Raw genomic sequence first — 19745 nt, forward strand, 5'->3', positions numbered from 1 at the left:
TCCTGCAATGAGTCAACGAGCCGGCAGCGAGTGACCGCGCTGGCCGCCCCGCTGTGCATTTCACAGTTGCATTCTGGGCAACGTACAGCGGCCTGGAGGCCAAATAAAACACGCTGAGAGAGGAAGAGCCGCTTCAGAGCCGCAGAGAGACGCTACACCACCTGCAGCCGCTAGAGGAGACGAGGAAAGGAGGAGAGGAGAGGAGGAGGTGCACAATGAGCACACATTCCCCCCGCCAAAGGACCTACCGGCCGGCCTGCAAACACACACACACGCACGCACGCACGCACGCACACACACACACACGCCGCTGAGCTCCATCAGGGCCGCATGCCACGAGTCTTAATTAAGACAGCTATGCCGAGTCAAGAAGGGAATTCTACTCCCCCGCCTCCCACTCTCTCTCTCTCTCACACACACACACACACACACACACACACACACATTCTTGGATGGACGAGCATGTAGACGGAGACAAACCACCAAGAGACATTCACTATATCAGTTTTATGGGCCATGAAAACGCTTGTTCTCTGTGTGTGTGTGTGTGTGTGTGTGTGTGTGTGTGTGTGTGTGTGTGTGTGTGTGTGTGTGTGTGTTGAGAGAGAAAGACTATTTAGTCACACCTACATGAGAAACCCGTCTCCTCTCTCACAGACGACAAGACAACAAGTGAGTCTGTGAGATGTTCTCACACACACACACACACACACACACACACCAAGCAAATCATGAATGAATGGTACTTCACATGCCTAATTCCATGACTAACTCATAGTCGTTTTTATGAATGTGTGTGTGTGTGTGTGTGTGTGTGTGTGTGTGTGTGTGTGTGTGTGTGTGTGTGTGTAATCCATTAAAGGAAAACTGAATGGGGCCGAAAAATGCGAGAGGACACTCAGCGTCGCAAACCAATGGAAAATGTACATACAATCACTTGCTCCCCAACATCAAACACACACACACACACACACACACACACGCACACACACACATGTGTGTGTGTAACACCCCTCCCACAGCGTGGGGTCACAAGGTCACATTCCTCCTCCTCAATCAGCCTCAGGATTTCACACACTAGTTCAGGGATGTGTGTGTGTGTGTGTGTGTGTGTGTGTGTGTGTGTGTGTGTGTGTGTGTGTGTGCGTGTGTGTGTGTGGGATGTTTCAGTGACTTGTGGGGGGTCCAGGCTGCAGTGTAAAGAGGTGAGAGGTGAGCACGGCGTCCACAACAAGCCGGACTACAAAATGCATTTCCAGTTCATTAAAGTGTTTTTTTCCTGGAGCGAGATCATCAGCTGCGCTCGCATCATCAGGAAGGTGAAATGGCCGACTTCCTGCCGCCCGCCATCCTCCCGAGGTCACTGGTTTCTTTTTACTGATACTCAACTCATTCACCTGAAAGCTGGTGGAGAAAAAAATATATATTTTCCTCCTGGTTTTGTAAAAAAAAAAAAAAAAACACCTTAAATTTCCCTCGTGGACGAGCGTCTGCAGATGCATCGTCCTTGTGGGAACGGGCCGCGAGTGGAGAAATGATAGGTATGTGGGGCTGGGACAGGGTGAGGGGGGGGGAGGGGGAAAGGGGTGAGGAGGAGGGGAGGAGGGGGGAGGGGTCGAAGTGTGTCTGCGTGCCCTGGAGGGGGTTAACAAGGCAAAGCAATAAAACGTGTGGCTTCGCATTAAAAAACACCTACTTCCTCCTGGAGCACAAGTCTGGACTCTGCTCGCCAACACGTGTACAACACACACACACACACACACACACACACACACACACACAACAGACCGGAGACACTCGAGATACACACTCGAGACGCTCACATAGAAACAGCCGTTAACGACCGGCGGAACTTTCCATGAGCCGCCGCCGAGCGGCATCAACACGCCCGGCATGCTAATGCAGGCACGTAAAGCTAACTGTCTGCGTGTGTGTCAGTGTGTGCATGTGTGTGTTTCATGCGTGTGTGTTAAGTCGGTGTTCTGTGTGTGTACAGGTGCACCCTTGATCAGCCAGCTGCCCACACACACACACACACACACACACACACACACCAGAAGGCATCTCTTCAGCTAGCTCCTTAGCTAGCTCTACATCTAGCTCTTCTGCTAGCTCTTTAGCTAGCTGTTTCTAAACTTTATCGACTGACGAGAGCTCGACAGCCGAAATTACTGGATTCCAAACACGATATCGGGCGTGTGTTGTTATTAATACTCGATATAAACGTCTTATATAAAACATAAAAGGCTCCCACTAGCGACTCCTCTCCTTCTCGGTGAATCCGCGGTGTTTTCTCATCAGACGCGCCGTCGCGGCCGATGGAGGAACTCGGGAATTTGTTTCTGTTTTCATTGCGAAATGCGACGCAAACGCAGCAGCGACGCATTGTGCTGCTGCAGTTTGAGGTGTTTTCAGGAGTCAAAGGTCTTTTGGGGGTTTTGGACAGAACGAGACATTTGAAGCCACGACGTGACGAACGCGCCGGTTCAAAAAGTTTAAGACAGCTGAGACGTTGCATGACGATCAGGAGGAGTTTTCTACTCATGCAGCAGTCTGTCGAGAGTCAGCAGAACATCGCTCCAAATGTCAGATCCAAACTTTTCAAGCTAGGAACAGAACGGACTGAGATTGTTTGACATTACAGAGGAGGAGAGAAAAGGAGAGGAGGAAGAGAGGAGGAGGAGAGGAGAAGGACAGGAGGAGGCAGACGGGTTGAAAAGAGTTCTTTTATCTTCTTCTAAATCACCCGTCAACAATGCAGGAAATTATCAAGGGAGACAAAAAGAGAAAGAAGTGGAAACGGGCACTGGAGAAGAAGAGAGAGAGGGAGGGAGGAAGAAAGAGAGGAGGGTAAACATTACAGCTCTGTGCCAAGCAAACATGAGATGCTGGGATACTTCAACAAAAAGCTACCGCTCATGTGGGAGAGACGCTAAGAAACAGAGGAGGGAGGGAGGGAGGGAGGGAGGGAGGGAGGAAGGGAGGAAGGGAAGGAGGGAACCAAAAGCTGGGAAATGGAAAGCGAAAGCATGCAGCAGAAGATAGCGAGCAGCGTCATGAGAATGAAACCTGTTGCCTGAGTTTCATTTGACCAAAGTCTCATTTAAAAGCAAAATGAAAACAAAAGAAATAAAAAAACAAAAGCAAGAACTTTCCCCGAGAAAAGTTTGATAACGGCAGAACATTAATAAAAGAAAAAACCTCCTGCCACGTTGTAAATGAGCGTGGAGTCGCTGACACAAACAGGATGGAGCTCGGCATCATAAACACACGAGGTCGTTGCTTTCCAGGAAAGCGTTTTATGTAACATCACCTCTCAGGTCGGAGCGGCTTGTAACACTTTTACGTTACCATCGTCCCAATGAAGCCACTTGTTGTGTTTAATATGAATAAAGGATTGGCTCGGTGTCGCCTCTCACATGTCAGAGGAGAGAGAGACACACGGCATCGTCGACCCCTTGACCTCTTGACCCCGCCGAGCGTGAAACGCGTCCATCCCACCGAGAAGTTGAAGCTCCCGGCGAGCCGGAAGCCTCCTGCTACACGCTAGCAGCGACGGCGGCCATCTTTCTGGGAAGCACACCTGTTGCATTGGGAGAAGCCGATGGTCACGACCGGCAGCACGTCGGAAAAGGCCGACTAACTAACGGCAGGACACGTTCCAGATACGGGAAAGCTCGTCGGGGGCGAATGAAACGTTATAAACGTCGTCGCCACAGCGGCCGTTGTGGGCGAGGAGTTGAAATGGTGGATAAACTCATCGCTACACAGACTGCGTTTCATCTTGATTGTCTTCTGGATTCATCGATTGCTTATTTGGTCTATAAAAATGTCAGAAAATTCGCTTTCCAAACGATGCATGCTGGGAAATACCTTCCCACACATCCCCCTACAAGAAAATCCTGGTTCACTGGACTAAAACAAACCCGATGAGGGCGGGACTAAACAAAAGCAGCTGCGGAGTCGCGTCCGGCCGCACGTGGGGGCGTGGCGACGGGGTTCGGCCCACTCGGCTGGGTCGAACCCCGTCGTGCGTCGGGGTCGGAGGTCGCCGGCGTCCGAGGAAAAAGCCGAAGCAGCAACAACAACAACACTCTCCCCTCGAGCTGGACTGCAGGCCCGACGCCGCTCTCTCTGCTCCGTTATTTGATTGCAGTGCTTTCAGTTTTACACAAAAAAGGGGGATTTTTCTTTTTTTTTAACAAGGAAATTCACTTGCTTGCAATTGCATCAGTTCGGGGTGCGAGTCTCTCCTCACATTCTGCTGGTTTACATCCTCCAGCAACGCATTCCTCGGCTCTGCACGCTGCCAGCGAGACTCAAACACACATGAAAAAAAGCTGGCCGCGGCCTGTCATTACCGACGCTGGAACACCAGTTTTCATCCTGGGTTTTTACTTTTTATTTTTATTGTATTTGCTCAGCGGAACACGGCTTCGGCCGGTCGGCCCGCGAGAGCTTTTGTTTACGTCCTCATTGTGCGGAGATGTGGAAACCCAAAAGAGGCTTAACTTCCAGAGGGCGGCGATATATAAACCTCGCTCGGCGCGTTAAGACAGATACGGGGGGAGAACTCGACCTGTGGGGGGAAAAACAAAAAAACACACACAGCTTCCGATAGTATGGATCGCACTTATCCTTCTGTGATCTGCAGCGTTTGTTTCTCACACACACACATACACACACACACACACACACACACGCTCGAGCTGCAGGGGCTAAAACCAGAGCGTCCCCGATATGAAACCCTATCTTTCCTGTTAAGTAACTGTTGACATCTGAAGGTCACGGAGGGCCCGAATTGGAAATTAGACATTTCGAAAAAAAAAAAAAAAAGGACTTTGAGAAGTTTGAGGAGAGAAACCGCCGCTTTCAACTGAAAGGAACTCGTCTCCATCGGCCGGCACGTCGTCCAGAACCATAAACTCTTGATCCTGAGACTTTTTTTGATGCCTCAAGAAGAAAAAAAATCGGCTGCTCGTGCAGCGAAAGAGATAATTCCTCTGCTCTCACCTGGACCCAAACGCACCTTTTCAGCGGGTAGCAAATCCCCCCCCCCCCCCTCCCCTCACACACACACACACACACACACACACTCTGACCACACTAAACAAAAAAGTCAGATATCAGTTTTTCACAGAAGAAGAAGAAAAAATTACAAGGCCACATCAGCCTTTCACCAAAGGAATGTCATGTGACGTCATGTATTTGGGATCGGATTTCTCCCTCACTTCTCTCTCTCTTATCCCTCAAAAAAAAAAGTGCGCGCGCGTGTGTATACGTGTGCGTGTGTGTTTTCTTCCTCATATATTCTCCAACGTGCCCACTGGATCCAGACCCCCCCCCCCCCCGCCACACACACACACACACACACACACACACACACACACACACACTCTCATGCTAATCATGACAGCGTGACCCGCCACTCAGACGCGTTATGACGTCTTTATTAATAACTTCATGCACAACCAGCAATAAAATTGGTCGCTCCTGCCATCTTTTGTGTGTGCATCTTATTAAAACACACACACACACACACACACACACACACACACACACACACACACACACACCTATAGCTGGCACATCCCCCCCCCCTCTCTCTTCCCTGGGGGACTACTTTTTCATGCGCGTGTACGCGGAAAGGCGGATAATCGATCGCTCCAAGCAGGAGACCAATGTTTGATTTCCACGTCTGCATCAGAGAGAGAGAGAGAGAGAGAGAGAGAGAGAGAGAGAGAGAGAGAGAGGGAGATTTGTCTTCCCTGCACAAACAGACAGACACGTAGTCATTTTCTGAGAGAGGGGAGAGAGAGAGAGAGAGAGAGAGAGAGAGAGAGAGAGAGAGAGAGAGAGAGAGAGAGAGAGACTGGCTGGAAGGAATGCTAGGATATGCTGGAGTTTGGATTTTTCTCTTTCCCTTTCTTCCTGCATTCTGCCATCGCGCACAAACTTCCAGGCAAAGTGTTTCCAACCCCACGCAGCTCCTCTCCACTGGCCAACAGGCACCCAAAATGCGTAATAACGCACTCCACACAGCGCCAAATCAAATGATTTCGCAACACCCCCCCCCCCTCCTCCTCCTCTCTCTCTCTCTCTCTGTCATATTTGTCTGCCTCAGCATCTTCCTTAAAGGAGTTGTTTTCCAGCTATAAAAAGTCTCCATTTCCTGATTTATTTGTGTGTTTTTTTTAAGCAAACGGCCTCAAAACACGACAGAAAGAAAGAAAAAAAGCAGCGATTTTGTTTTTGCAGAAAGAAAAGAAAAGAGGGAGAAAGAGAGGGAGAGAAAGTCTTCCTCCTGTTGCGCACTCACTCCATCTGAAGTCCTCGGAGACACAAACACATTCTTTCGAGAAAAAGCGGAGGAATCGGGACCACAAAGAGCACAACTGCTGCCGTCCCCCACCTCTCCTCTTGCGCCGAGAAGCAACACGGTGCTCTTCCTCCGGGAACTTCAGCGTTTCTCTCCTTTTTTCTGTTATTTTTTGGGGGGTTTTTGCACCCAAAAAAAAAAAAAAAAGTTCCGCAGCAGCAGCAGCAGGAGCGGCTTTTCCTTTTTCCTCTCTGCCGGCCAAGTGGCCCAGACTGCCGGCGTCAGCGCTCAGCTCTCCACACACACACACACACAGACACACACACACACACACTGACACACACACACTCAGTCAGAGACACGCACTTTCTAAAAAAACTTTTTCTACATCGACTCCGTCGGCCGCCATTGCCGTCGCTGCCTCGGCGGCGCGCGAGAGAGAAAAAGCGAGAAGAAGAAACTCACCTCGCTGCGAATGAAATGAGTCTTCAGACGAGGCGGCTGCTGCGTGTTTTTTTATTCCCAGGGTCGGGTCTTGCCTGTCTGCTGGCGCGGCGCGACGCGTACTGGGGGAAGACTCCGCCATGTCAATCAAAACGCGACGCACATGGAGGCCAGAGCCCGCCCCCTTACCGTAATACTCTGCGCGCGCAGGAAAAAAGGCTCAATTCCCCCAAAAGCTGCTGCTTCACCTGCGGGACGGAGGACGAGCGCGTGCTCCTCTCTTCCAGCAGCGTGGGGCTTTAAGTTCATGCAGACAAGAAGGTTTTAGACCCTTTATGAAGTATTTAAGGTGCAGAGTTTGTTTTGTATCTGTTGATGTGTTTTATGCAATATTTAATGTAGAGATTCAACACTTTGAAGCTGTTTTAACTACAAAAAAATTTTATTTTTTAGAAAACCACACTTTACTGTAAAGTAAAATATTTACTTTAATGTAATTAAAAATATTGTTTTTTCCAAATGAAAAAATTAAGTTGTACCAAACTGAAAAAAAGTCTTCATAATAATTAATAATTTTACTTTGTATGAATGTGATTTTTTTCCTTCATGTTTAATTAAATTTTCTAGTTTCAACCAATTAAAAAATATAATTTGAGAAAAACTAATAAATTCAACTTTTTTTTTTAGTTTAAACCAAAGTATATTTTTTCAGTGCACCATTCTGACATCATTATTCCATTTGTTTAGTTTCCTTCATTTTTTTTAAACACATCAATGTTGTATTTTGGGCCTGAGAGCGTTCCTGTGACGTCGGGGCAGAATCAGCTTGGCGTTGAACTCTTTTGCAAATAGAAAGCGAGCCGGATCCAGTCCAGACTGGTTTGTGTTGATCGTGTCATCAGGACACAGAACCTGCAACAGCAAAGCGCTGCGCAGAAAAACAACATCAATATTTACCAACATCACTGAAAAAATATCTTTATTAAGACATAAAAAGTGTCGTCTTTAGACGTAACATAATGCAAAAGTCGTCTGTCTGCAGCGTGTCTGCAGCGTGTCTGCAGCGTGTCGGCCTGCAGCATGTCGGTCTGCAGCGTGTCTGCAGCGTGTCGGCCCGCAGCGTGTCTGCAGCGTGTCTGTCTGCAGCGTGTCGGTCTGCAGCGTGTCGGCCTGCAGCGTGTCTGTCTGCAGCGTGTCGGTCTGCAGCGTGTCGGCCTGCAGCGTGTCGGTCTGCAGCGTGTCGGTCTGCAGCGTGTCGGTCTGCAGCGTGTCGGTCTGCAGCGTGTCGGCCTGCAGCGTGTCGGCCTGCAGCGTGTCGGTCTGCAGCGTGTCGGCCTGCAGCGTGTCGGCCTGCAGCGTGTCGGCCTGCAGCGTGTCTGTCTGCAGCGTGTCTGTCTGCAGCGTGTCTGCAGCGTGTCGGTCTGCAGCGTGTCTGCAGCGTGTCAGTCTGCAGCGTGTCTGCAGCGTGTCGGCCTGCAGCGTGTCTGCAGCGTGTCGGTCTGCAGCGTGTCGGCCTGCAGCGTGTCGGTCTGCAGCGTGTCAGTCTGCAGCGTGTCTGCAGCGTGTCAGTCTGCAGCGTGTCGGTCTGCAGCGTGTCGGTCTGCAGCGTGTCGGTCTGCAGCGTGTCGGTCTGCAGCGTGTCGGCCTGCAGCGTGTCGGTCTGCAGCGTGTCAGTCTGCAGCGTGTCTGCAGCGTGTCAGTCTGCAGCGTGTCGGTCTGCAGCGTGTCGGTCTGCAGCGTGTCGGTCTGCAGCGTGTCGGTCTGCAGTGGGTCAGACCTCCAGAACAACCGTCAACAGGTCAAAGTCCCTCTGGTGGCAGCAGTGAACCCTACACCGCCTCATGAGTGTCTCTATGAACGTGCTGCAATGAATCACCTCCACCAGACCTGACGGATGCATCCGTGAAGAGGCGACTCCTCCACACGCATCACCTGAACTCATGACAGCCCGTGTTACATGTGCACATGTGTACTCGTCCCTGTCGGGGGGATCTGCGGCGTGTTGCAGCCTGACATGAAGGCGTCGGCGTCAACCTGCACGTGTCCGGATCAGAGGGTTAAACCTGTTGCACGGAGTCTGACTAGCAACCCCACGACTTTGACTGAGTGATCCCTCCAGCGGTTATCCACCAGAATGAGATTTAAAGAAGAGCAGAAGTTATGTCATGTGTGGATTCAGCAGAGGTTGAACGCACGCACGCTTTGACTGATGGCTGTTGAGAAAACATGAGGAAAACATGGAGGGAATTGTGAGGAAAATGTGAAGAAAACCTCTGTAAAGAGAAGACAATGTTGCATTAACATGACTACAAGTTGCATAAAGAAAAAAGTGCAACGAACAGAAGAAGAAAAAAGAATCTGTTAAAATAAAAACAGCGTTTTTACTTCTGCTGCGTTTGTCTCCAGCAGCGTCGTCGGCCTCTTTTTCTTTCTGTATTTATTCGAGCAAACAGACTCAGCCAAATACACCCGTTGCCCCTGAGTTCTAGATTTCTCTCTGTTGGCAAACACACACACACACACACACACACACACGCGCACACACACACACATTCCAGCAGCGGCACTAAGAAAACAGCCACTGGTGTAATTCTAAGCCAGAAGAAGAAGAAAAAAGGAAAAGTCTCCTCGTCAGGACAGTGAGGCTGTGAGGAAATCCATTAAATTCAGTTCTATTCAATAAACACAAAGTCATCCTGGAGGAGCGAGTGATGTAGAAACATTCTCCTCACACACCAACAGCACCAGTGACGCGCAGAGAGAGAACCAGTGCAGCTGCAGAACCAGTGTGCAGAACCAGTGTGACACCAGTTCAACAAACCGGGTGATGCGTGTTTGAAAAATGTGTTTTGTGTCTAAAAAATAATGAAATGAGTCTCATGCATCTGCAGGACAGAGGACTGAATGCACTGAATTAGCATTTAGCTAGAGTAGTAGCTATTTAGTAGCTATTTAGCTATTTAGTAGCTATTTAGTAGCTATTTAACTATTTAGATTTAGTAGCTATTTAGTAGCTATTTAGCTATTTAGTTGCTATTTAGTAGCTATTTAACTATTTAGATTTAGTAGCTATTTTGTAGCTATTTTGTCGCTATTTAGCTATTTAGTTGCTATTTACTAGCTATATCCTCTAAGTATCTGTTTTTTTTTTTATAAGAAACAGCATTACTCGGGAAAAATAATCCAAAATATAATCTAAAACATTGTCACATCGAATGTTTCCATATGTGTGTCATCGGCTTCTCTATATTTCTAAAGCGGTCTTTACAGTCTGACCTCGTGACCTCTGTGTCCAGTCGCCGTCTTGGAGCTTTCAGTCGTGTCACATGATCTTCATCATCACATAAACTTTGCCTCAGCTCTCATGGGAACATGTTTTTTTTCTCGTGTGAGCAACTTTCACATCACTTCCTGTCAGAAGTTGCATGAGCAACACGCCAAAACTAGTGAGGGACATCTACTGTAAATCTACTGTATTAATGGACAAGAAAAACGATGCTAAGCTAAAGAGAAGCAGGAAGAGGAGGAACGAGCAGCTCCCCCCCCCCCCCCCCTCCTCTGGCCTCCACAGCCACCAGATGTTTTACCACCAACCCAGCTGCTCTCTCTCTCTCTCTCTCTCTCTCTCTCTCTCTCTCTCTCTCTCTCTCTCTCTCTCTCTCTCAGATTTGTTTCACCTCTTTTAAAAGCGGAGCCCTGTAATCACACACTCAGTTCACCAGAGGTCTTTTTGAAGCGAGAGGAATGTGCACGGGCGTACGATGTGTGCACGTGCACGTGCACATGCACTGTATGTTCGTACGGGACGGAGAGAGAGAGAGAGAGAGAGAGAGAGAGAGACTGCAGCCTTGTGGCCTTTAAAACGTTGATTATGCCTTTGCTCTTACATGCATTTGTGTGTGTGTGTTTATGTATGAATTTATGTATGTATGTTGTGTCTACGTCAGCGTGTGTGTGTGTGTGTGTGTGTGTGTGTGTGTGTAGACACCAGAGAAGACACGACCAGGTAACAGATGATAACAAACGCTGGAAGACTCGAATGGAACATGATAGCTGCGCTTCTGTGTGTGTGTGTGTGTGTGTGTGTGTGTGTGTGTGTGTGTGTGTGTGTGTGTGTGTGTGTGTGTGTGTGTGTGTCTCCCATAGATGTGAAGATGGAATTTGGCTCATCTGAGTTCAAAGGAGTCAACACAAAGCTCAACATGAGCAGGCATGTCTCTCTCTCTCTCTCTCTCTCTCTCTCTCTCTCTCTCTCTCTCTCTCTCTCTCTCTCCCTCTCTCTCCTCCCCCTCCCCCCTCTATATTTCCATCATCCTCTTCTTTCCATCACATTGCATCACATGGTTTTTCCTCTTCAACACTTTGTTGCTCGTCATCAGGATCACAAACATTTTCATGTTAAAATGTTAAAATAAAGAAACTCTTTTTCTTCCTGCGTGTTTCTCTCTTATCTTCGTTTCCACCTTTCCGTCCTCAATTCTGCTACTTTCACCACTTCTGGACACTTTTAAGTCTTTAACGAGAACACACACACACACGCGTAACGAATCATTATGCGTGGTCACACCTTCATGGACACGACGAGGTCAAAGGTCACGCGTCATCACGCAGCGCCGCCGAGTCGCAGTGTTCTCAGTTATTAAAGCCGAGAACGCTTTGTCATGAAGATAAAGACACACAACGACACGAGAAGAGCCACAAATACTGAGAGGAACGCTGATGTTTAACACTTTACTTCCATCCAGGATGACATCACGACCCTGAGTCCTGCAGCGCTGCTCCGACTCTCCGATCAGAGGAGTTGCTTCCACAGCCGTGACGTCACAGGGTGACATCACAGGGTGACATCATGCGGGGCCGTGGGGTCGCTCACACACACCAGCGGGGAGGAGGAGGAGGAGGAGGAGGAGGAGGAAGAGGAGCGTCAGCGGCTCAGGGAGCCGGTGGACTCGCTGCTTTGTTTCTGACATTTGTGAAGCAAAACAACAACGAGCCGTTTGAAACAACGAGCGCTGGTCTCTGACCTCCGACGGAGGCGAGCTGCTCGCATCACAAACATGTCGGCATGCCGACGGTTGCTGTGGCTCCATCCACACGACCGTCATCGTGGTCAGGACCATAATCCACTTTGTAATGGCAGAAAACCAGTTTGCCACGAATTACATTTTAAATCCCAGTTTGAAGTCTATTAAAGGGTCAAAATGGACGTGCGCCTGTAGAGCGACACAACATCTTCAAGGTGGTGCTAAGGTACAAGAAAGGCAGTAATATGTACAAGAAATGTAGTAATATGTACCAGAAATGTAGTAATATGTACAAGAAATGTAGCAATATGTACCAGAAATGTAGTAATATGTACCAGAAATTTAGTAATATGTACCAGAAAGGTAGTACGACGTATATAAAGGTAGTAATATGTACAAGAAATGTTGTAATATGTACCAGAAATGTAGTAATATGTACAAGAAAGGTGGTACTATGTATATAAAGGTAGTAATATGTACAAGAAATTTAATAATATGTACAAGAAATGTAGTAATATGTACAAGAATTGTAGTAATATGTATCAGAAATGTAGTAATATGTACCAGAAATGTAGTAATATGTACAAGAAATGTAGTAATATGTACCAGAAATGTAGTAATATGTACAAGAAATGTAGTAATATGTACAAGAAATGTAGTAATATGTACCAGAAATGTAGTAATATGTACCAGAAATGTAGTAATATGTACCAGAAAGGTGGTACCATGTATATAAAGGTAGTAATATGTACCAGAAATGTAGTAATATGTACCAGAAATGTAGTAATATGTACCAGAAAGGTGGTACTATGTATATAAAGGTAGTAATATGTACAAGAAATGGAGGTAATATGTACTAGAAAGGAGGTACTATGTACAAGAAGGTAGTAATATGTACCATGAATGTGGTAATATTTACAGAAAGGTAGTAATATGTACATAAGGAGATAATATGTACTAGAAAGGAAGTACTATGTTCTATAAAGATGGTAATATGTACAGAAATCTGGTAATATGTACTAGAAAGGAGGTACTATGTACAAGAAGGTAGTAATATGTACCATGAATGTGGTAATATGTACAAGAAATGTAGTGATATGTACTAGAAAGGAGGTATTATGTTCAAGAAAAGGAGGTAATATGTACCATGAATATGGTACTATGTACAGAAAGGTAGTAATATGTACTAGAAAGGAGGTACTATGTTCAAGAAAGTAAGTAATATGTACAAGAAACTCAGAAACTTCCCGTCACATGAGGATGAACCGTGAACTTCACGTCACGACCAGCTGTAGTGACGCAAAGTGTACTTTATACTTTATACTCTGATTGTGTAACACTGTTACTGTGTGTTGTGTTTTCTTTTTAACCTTTTACTGTGTTTCTGTTTGTTGTGCAGTAGCCAGCAGAAGCAGCTTTTCTTTGTACAAAGTAACTCAGTTTGACCTTTTGGTTTGATGCTGAATACAAAATAAATAAAGTTATAACACTTCATATTTCCAGAGGCAGCGACCTGCAGACAAACACACTCACTGTGCAGTGTGTGTGCACAAGGAGGGAATGATGACGAACATGCAGAGAGTGTGTGTGTGTGTGTGTGTGTGTGTGGGCAACTGTAAAGAACCTTCACAGCAGAGTTAATATTCTTGAAACATCTTTATTTAAACTTTTTAAACTTCAGACAAAAGCAACAAATAAAAGGGGGCGTGGCCAAGAAAAGAAAGGAAATAAGAGAAAAAGAAAGAGACAGAAAGAAAACCAACATCTCAGCCGACTCAAGTCCCCACGGCACAGAGGAAGTACATCAAAATAAAAGTCTTCTCAAAGTAGGGCTGTATTTTCAAAATAAAAGTCCTGCATGGCTTTCTCTCCTCGCGACTGGAGACGCCGTCAGCAGCTCTTCTTAAATACTGTTTGGATGAGCGGGTCTCCTCGGGAGTGTGTGTGTGTGTGTGTGTGTGTGTGTGTGTGTGTGTGTGTGTGTGTGTGTGTGTGTGTGTGTGTCATCAGTTTCTCATATTTTTTTGTGATTGTCAGAGCAGTTCCTCCGGAGGTTTCCTCCTCTTCTGCGGATGAAATCCATCGGGCATCGAACACACAACCTTACACGCACACACACACACAACTGTACACACACATCCAACATAACTTAACCCCCCCCCCCCGAGCCACACAGTGGCACAGCAATACAAACCATCAGAGTACATCAAAAATAAGAGCCGTTATATTTATAATGGCTTATCATGGAGTTATTATTATTATAATATAGTTTTATACACAGTGGGGCACATTTGCAACGGCTATAGAGCAGAAGGGGCAACTGTGGTGTGTGTGTGTGTGTGTGTACAGTAAGTGCCAGTACAGGAGGTTTATGTCAGTGAATTTGAAGTCAATGGGTACAAAACCTGTCCCATTCCTAATTAAAGAGTTATACAAGCACACACACACACACACACACACACACACACACACAGACATACACACACACCATCCCCATGGCAACAACTATGACGTACACACGGCCCGAAACTGAGAGCTACACATCACACGCTCCTAAAAGCTGCCCCTCTATCAGTCATCTCTAAGCAAACACAGGCGGCTAAAGAGCTGCTACAGTCAGGGCAGTGTGCGCGCACACACACACACACACACACACACACACACACACACACACACACACACACACACACACACACACACACACACACACACACACAGGCACACACATACATACACACACACACCTGTCCCCGGCAGATAAAGCAGTCAAAGGTTGAGTTCATTCAAATGTTAAAAAGGCTAAATCTCCCCTCTCGTGTCTTTGTCGATGGAATTAGTTTTAGATTTTATTTGCAGGTTCTCAAACATCCGTCACTGAGACTTCTGCCGACGTTTTAATAAAATAAAAAGGAAGGAAGTCGGTGCTTAAAGCAAAAGTCAACTGACGGTGACGCGACCCAAAAACAAACAAACAACCTCAAGAGACGAATGTCAGGAAACTATCTGCAGACTCCAAGCGACTAGAAGATGTGAGAATAAACCTTTTCATCATTCACATGAACTGAGTCCCTAAGCGGCATCTTTAGTGGTGTGTGTGTGTGTGTGTGTGTGTGTTACAGGGACAACGGATGCTCCATAAACAAACAAACGGTGCACAACAATGAGATGGAGAAGCAGTGAAATGACAATATGTTTTTTTTTGGCATACATTTTGAACGGCAGATGAAAAATAAGTTTCCCAGGTGATGTGACATGTTGTGCTGGATAACTGCACAACAACAACAACAACAACAACAACAACAACAACTCGCTGCTGTCTGTCTGTCTGTTGCGCATCTATTGTGTGACAAAACGTTACGGGTTGGAAATGTGTGGGCAACTCTTCCAGAGAGCTCGATATGTCCAAAAAAAAAAAAAAATTGAAATAAAAAAAAAAGATTTGAGAAAGGGCAGCGCAGTGATACCTCTGCACTCACAATAGAGCATCTTGGGCAGCGCGGTGACCTGAACTCTTCCCTCTTGGATAAGTTGTGCGGCCTGCAGTAGCACAGAGCGGCCACAGAGCGGCGCTGTTACGACTCCTGAAGGTTTAACGGCTTCCTCTAGAGGAACACAGTGAGGAGCGGCGGACGGCAGTGTGTTGGTGCGTATCCCCAAATCTTCTGTTTCCATCCTCTAGTCCCTCCAAGATGATTGTTGTCCGCTGGCAGGATTGTCTGTAGAAAATTCACAATGACGTTATTTGACCCCCCCCCCTCCTCTTCTTCCTCCTCTTCCTCCTCCCCCCCTCCCCCTCCTCTTTTCCCCATCGTTGGCTTTGTTCTCTCGGACGCAGCACAGAGCTGGAGGCAGTGACATTGTTCTCTGTATGCGACTACAGATGTGTTATTGCACCAGACACAGAACAGTACTGGTTTACGGTCTCTCTCACACACACACACACACACACACACACACACACACACACACACACACACTCACACACCAAAAAAAAAAGTTGAGTCCGTCTTTAGGGAACTCCAGAGTCATCGAGAAACAGCTTCATGTCTTTAACGTCCGTGTTTCCGTCGCTGCATTCCTGTTTGTTTTCCAGAAAGAAGAAAAGCCCAGGAATTCCACCTAAAAAAAAAAAAGAAAAAAAAAAGGAGTTCTATGCCGTCAGGTCCGATATGACCAGTTTTTCCATTTTATTCCCAATCTCTCCTGTAACGTGAAGCTCCTCGGATTCGTAGTCGTCGTCAAAGGACCTGCGGACACGACACGGACCGAGTTACGCTCACCTTCAGGTACAAGACATTTAAAAAGGGGCGTGTCTTCTTTAAATGAACAAAAAACTGCCTTTTGAAAAGATTGATAGTATTTCAAAGACTGGAAAATTTACCTGATTGCATGTATGGAAGTATAAGAGTGTGTATGGAAGTATAAGAATGTGTATGGAAGTATAAGAGTGTGTATGGAAGTATAAGAGTGCGTATGGAAGTATAAGAGTGCGTATGGAAGTATAAGAGTGTGTATGGAAGTATAAGAGTGCGTATGGAAGTATAAGAGTGCGTATGGAAGTATAAGAGTGTGTATGGAAGTATAAGAGTGTGTATGGAAGTATAAGAGTGTGCATGGAAGTATAAGAGTGTGTATAGAAGTATAAGAGTGCGTATGGAAGTATAAGAGTGTGTATAGAAGTATAAGAGTGTGTATAGAAGTTTACTGTAAAAGTCGGGTTACAAGCCGCTCCTATACCTTCGGTGGGTGTCCCCGCTGTAGCCAGCTAGTGCCGCTGCTAGCTCGCTGCTAGCTCGCTGCTAGCTCGCTGCTAGCTCTCCGCTAGCTCCGAGACAACCACTGAAGGTCGCTGGACCAGCCCCGACTCGGGCAGCGGGGAGCTAGCAGCAGCAGCGCTAGCTTGCTACGGCGAGGACACCCACCGAAGGTAGGAGCGGCTTGTAACCCGACTTTCACGGTAAGTAAGTGTGTGTGTGTGTGTGTGTGTGTGTGTGTGTGTGTGTGTGTGTGTGTGTGTGTGTGTGTGTGTGTGTGTCGTACCCCTCATGCAGCTGCTCGTTCGCTGTCTCCTCTGCAACCAGAATCTCGTACTCCTCTGAAGCGTATTTATCCCAATCAGACGGCTCTGGACCTTCACTATCCACGTCCTGCAACCACACACACACACACACACACACACACAGGAAAATATCCAGATTATAGCATGTTTTAGCACGATATGAACTACATTGTTACATCTAGGAGTTGTGCGTTCCCACCTTTTGCACAGCAAACGGGTCTCTCTGTTCGTGGTCCAGGTATTTCTCCAGGTTGAAGAAGGTGTCGTAGAAGATGTGAGCCATGCGGCAGCGCTTCAGGTCCCCGAGGCTGATGTTACCTGCAGGAGCAAACAAACGAATCCTTGAAATCCCGTTTGTTTGTGTTGTTGTTTGTGTCTCGTGGGAAACACCACACGGACCTGAGCTCTCGGGCTTGACCAGGTCGAGCATCTGGCAGAGCAAGTCCTGGAAGGGCAGCGGTTCGATGCCCATGCGCTCCATCCGCTCACACTGCTCCTCGTAGAAGTACTCCAGCTCGAACATGGACAGCACGCCGTCGCCGTCCACGTCCATGCAGCGGAACCAGTACTCTATACTGGGAGAGGACGCGGCCAGTTGTGTTACAGTTACACACACGGAGCCATGCGCAGAAGAAGAAGTTAAGCTCCGCCCCGCCGACTCACCTGGTGGGGTTCTTCTTGTCCTCCTCGGACATGAGGAACCAGACGAACTCGGCGTAGCTCATCCGGCCTTCCCTCTGCACGGCGTTGCCCCTGGAGAGAGTTTCACATTTAAACTTTAAACTACGTTTACATCACTTTAAACTACTTTTACATGATTTTATACAACTTTTACATGACTTTAAACTACTTTTACATGACTTTAAACCACTTTTACATGACTTTAAACTACTTTTACATGACTTTAAACCACTTTTACATGACTTTAAACTACTTTTACATGATTTTTAACTAAATCTACATGACTTTAAAGCAAATTTTAATGACTTTAAACTACTTTTACATGACTTTAAACCGCTTTTACATGACTTTAAACTACTTTTACATTACTTTAAACAACTTTTACATGACTTTATACTACATTTACATGATTTTATACCACTTTTACCTGACTTTAATCTAAATTTACATGACTTTATACCACTTTTACTTGACTTTATATCAAATTTACATGACTTTATACCACTTTTACATGACTTTAAACTAAATTTCCATGACTTTAAACTACATTTACATGATTTTTAACCAAAATCTCTTGTCTTGTAAGTGATAAAATGTAGTATTTAAACTAACAATGAGGATTCAAAGCATACAGTAAACCTTAAATGACTCAAATGAATGAGAGACAATAGTTTGATTAAAAGAATAAACATTTATATAGATGCCTGTATGGATGCTGCTGATATTTTGAGCCTCTTTTGAGCCTCAAAAGGGGCGGAGCTACTTTTTCATACTTCCCCATCTCGTCATCACCGGCGTGTTTCTACTCACCGAGTGACGGCGCCCGAAAACAATCTCTCAATGATTCGGTTGGATGAAGCTGGAGGAAGAGGAGAAGAAGCTAAATCAGATTTTTGTTGTTCAGAAGACACACAAACAAACAAACAAACAAACAAACAGCTGTGCAGGAGGTTCCCTGCGTAAGCCTCCAGGAAGTGAACCGCTGCTGGGTTCAGTGGTCATGTGACGCGTCTCATCAGGAAGTGTTGAGGACAAACAGCTGTTGTTTTCTGCAGCAGCCAGCGGGAGGCCAACAAATGGAAAATAAGCAAATGAGGATGCAGAAGACAGAAGACAGATGTTTGTGATGCTCCACTGGAACACAGTCCGTACGACGACGGGACAACGCTTCTATTCAGTCACAATTCACCCAATAAACCCAAATATGCATCAAAGGGGTTTTGCAATCTGTCCATGAATCAATGTTGCTGTTTTTTAAATAATAAACACATTATTTTATACTTAATTATAATATATATAAAATATATACACAACTATAATATAATTATATATTGTATAATATATTTGGATATAATATGTATTATATATTTTATAATATATCATATTCTATAATAATTATATATTATACAATATAATATATACTTATATTAAATTATATAATAATTATAATGTATATTTAATATAATATTTATTTATTTAATATAATATTTATTTATTTATTTAATATAATATTTATGTATTTAATATAATATATTTGTTGAAAACCGTGGAGCCAATTTTGGCTCTAGACCTCTTTTTCCCTGAGTTTAAGTCCCCAAATATTACTAACAATACTGATATTGTATGTTTATGGTATTATTTTCACAATAAAACAAAGCATTGGCCGGTTAAAAAGGAGATTGGGTCAAAAAAAATGTTGTTTTGTTAAAAAAATAATTATTTTATGTCAAAAGATTGTCTCAGTGGTGCATGCTGGGACTTAAAATGTCCGCCTTTTTTGTGATTCCTCAGGTACTCATAGGGGTTTGGGGAGCTCATATTTCACATGTAGACCCCCACAGGCCGTAGACTGACAGAGACGTGTCTGTTAGTGAAATCCGACGCTGCAATGTTTACTTTTTAAGGATTTAGTGAACCTTCCAAAAGGTTAAAGTCTGCATTAAATCCCGCTGAAGGCTCCTCACCGTGGTCGTTGTACCGGGCCAGGTCTTTGGGGTCGATGTAGAGGTCGTGGTCGGTGTCGAGCTCCCAGAACTTGCAGTAGATGACGTAGAAGTGCTCGTAGGAGAAGTAGTCGGTGATCTGGTTGATGTCGTCCTCCTCCTCCAGCAGCGCCAGCGTCTGCAGGAAGTTGCTGCGCCGCAGCTCCATCATGGTCATGCGGCCCGACCACGAGCGGTTCACCACGTAGAAGATCCGCTGGATCACCTGAGGCCGC

At 45.9% G+C, this 19745-nt stretch overlaps 2 protein-coding genes across 5 annotated transcripts in view; both read right to left on the reverse strand.

Moving 5' to 3' along the window:
• fndc3ba (fibronectin type III domain containing 3Ba) overlaps positions 1 to 6857 on the reverse strand; it is an 82708-nt gene extending 75851 nt beyond the window's left edge. The window contains 1 exon segment of the mRNA XM_068580100.1: positions 6785 to 6857. The gene's annotated coding sequence lies outside the window, so the exon portion shown is untranslated.
• An 8738-nt stretch (positions 6858 to 15595) lies between these two features.
• ppp2r3a (protein phosphatase 2, regulatory subunit B'', alpha) overlaps positions 15596 to 19745 on the reverse strand; it is a 52379-nt gene continuing 48229 nt past the window's right edge. For all 4 annotated transcript variants that reach the window (XM_068580045.1, XM_068580047.1, XM_068580046.1 and 1 more), the window contains 7 exons: positions 19492 to 19735; positions 18338 to 18386; positions 17510 to 17599; positions 17246 to 17421; positions 17046 to 17164; positions 16828 to 16934; positions 15596 to 16034 (listed from right to left, as the gene is read on the reverse strand). In XM_068580045.1, coding sequence (XP_068436146.1) covers positions 15938 to 16034; positions 16828 to 16934; positions 17046 to 17164; positions 17246 to 17421; positions 17510 to 17599; positions 18338 to 18386; positions 19492 to 19735 — 882 coding nt within the window. In that variant the 3' untranslated portion in view covers positions 15596 to 15937. The remainder of the gene's footprint in view (positions 16035 to 16827; positions 16935 to 17045; positions 17165 to 17245; positions 17422 to 17509; positions 17600 to 18337; positions 18387 to 19491; positions 19736 to 19745) is intronic.

Source organism: Clinocottus analis, unplaced genomic scaffold, assembly GCF_023055335.1.
Source record: "Clinocottus analis isolate CAN_PGR_092001 unplaced genomic scaffold, fCliAna1.0.p SCAF_17, whole genome shotgun sequence".
NCBI classification, from domain to species: domain Eukaryota; kingdom Metazoa; phylum Chordata; class Actinopteri; order Perciformes; family Cottidae; genus Clinocottus; species Clinocottus analis.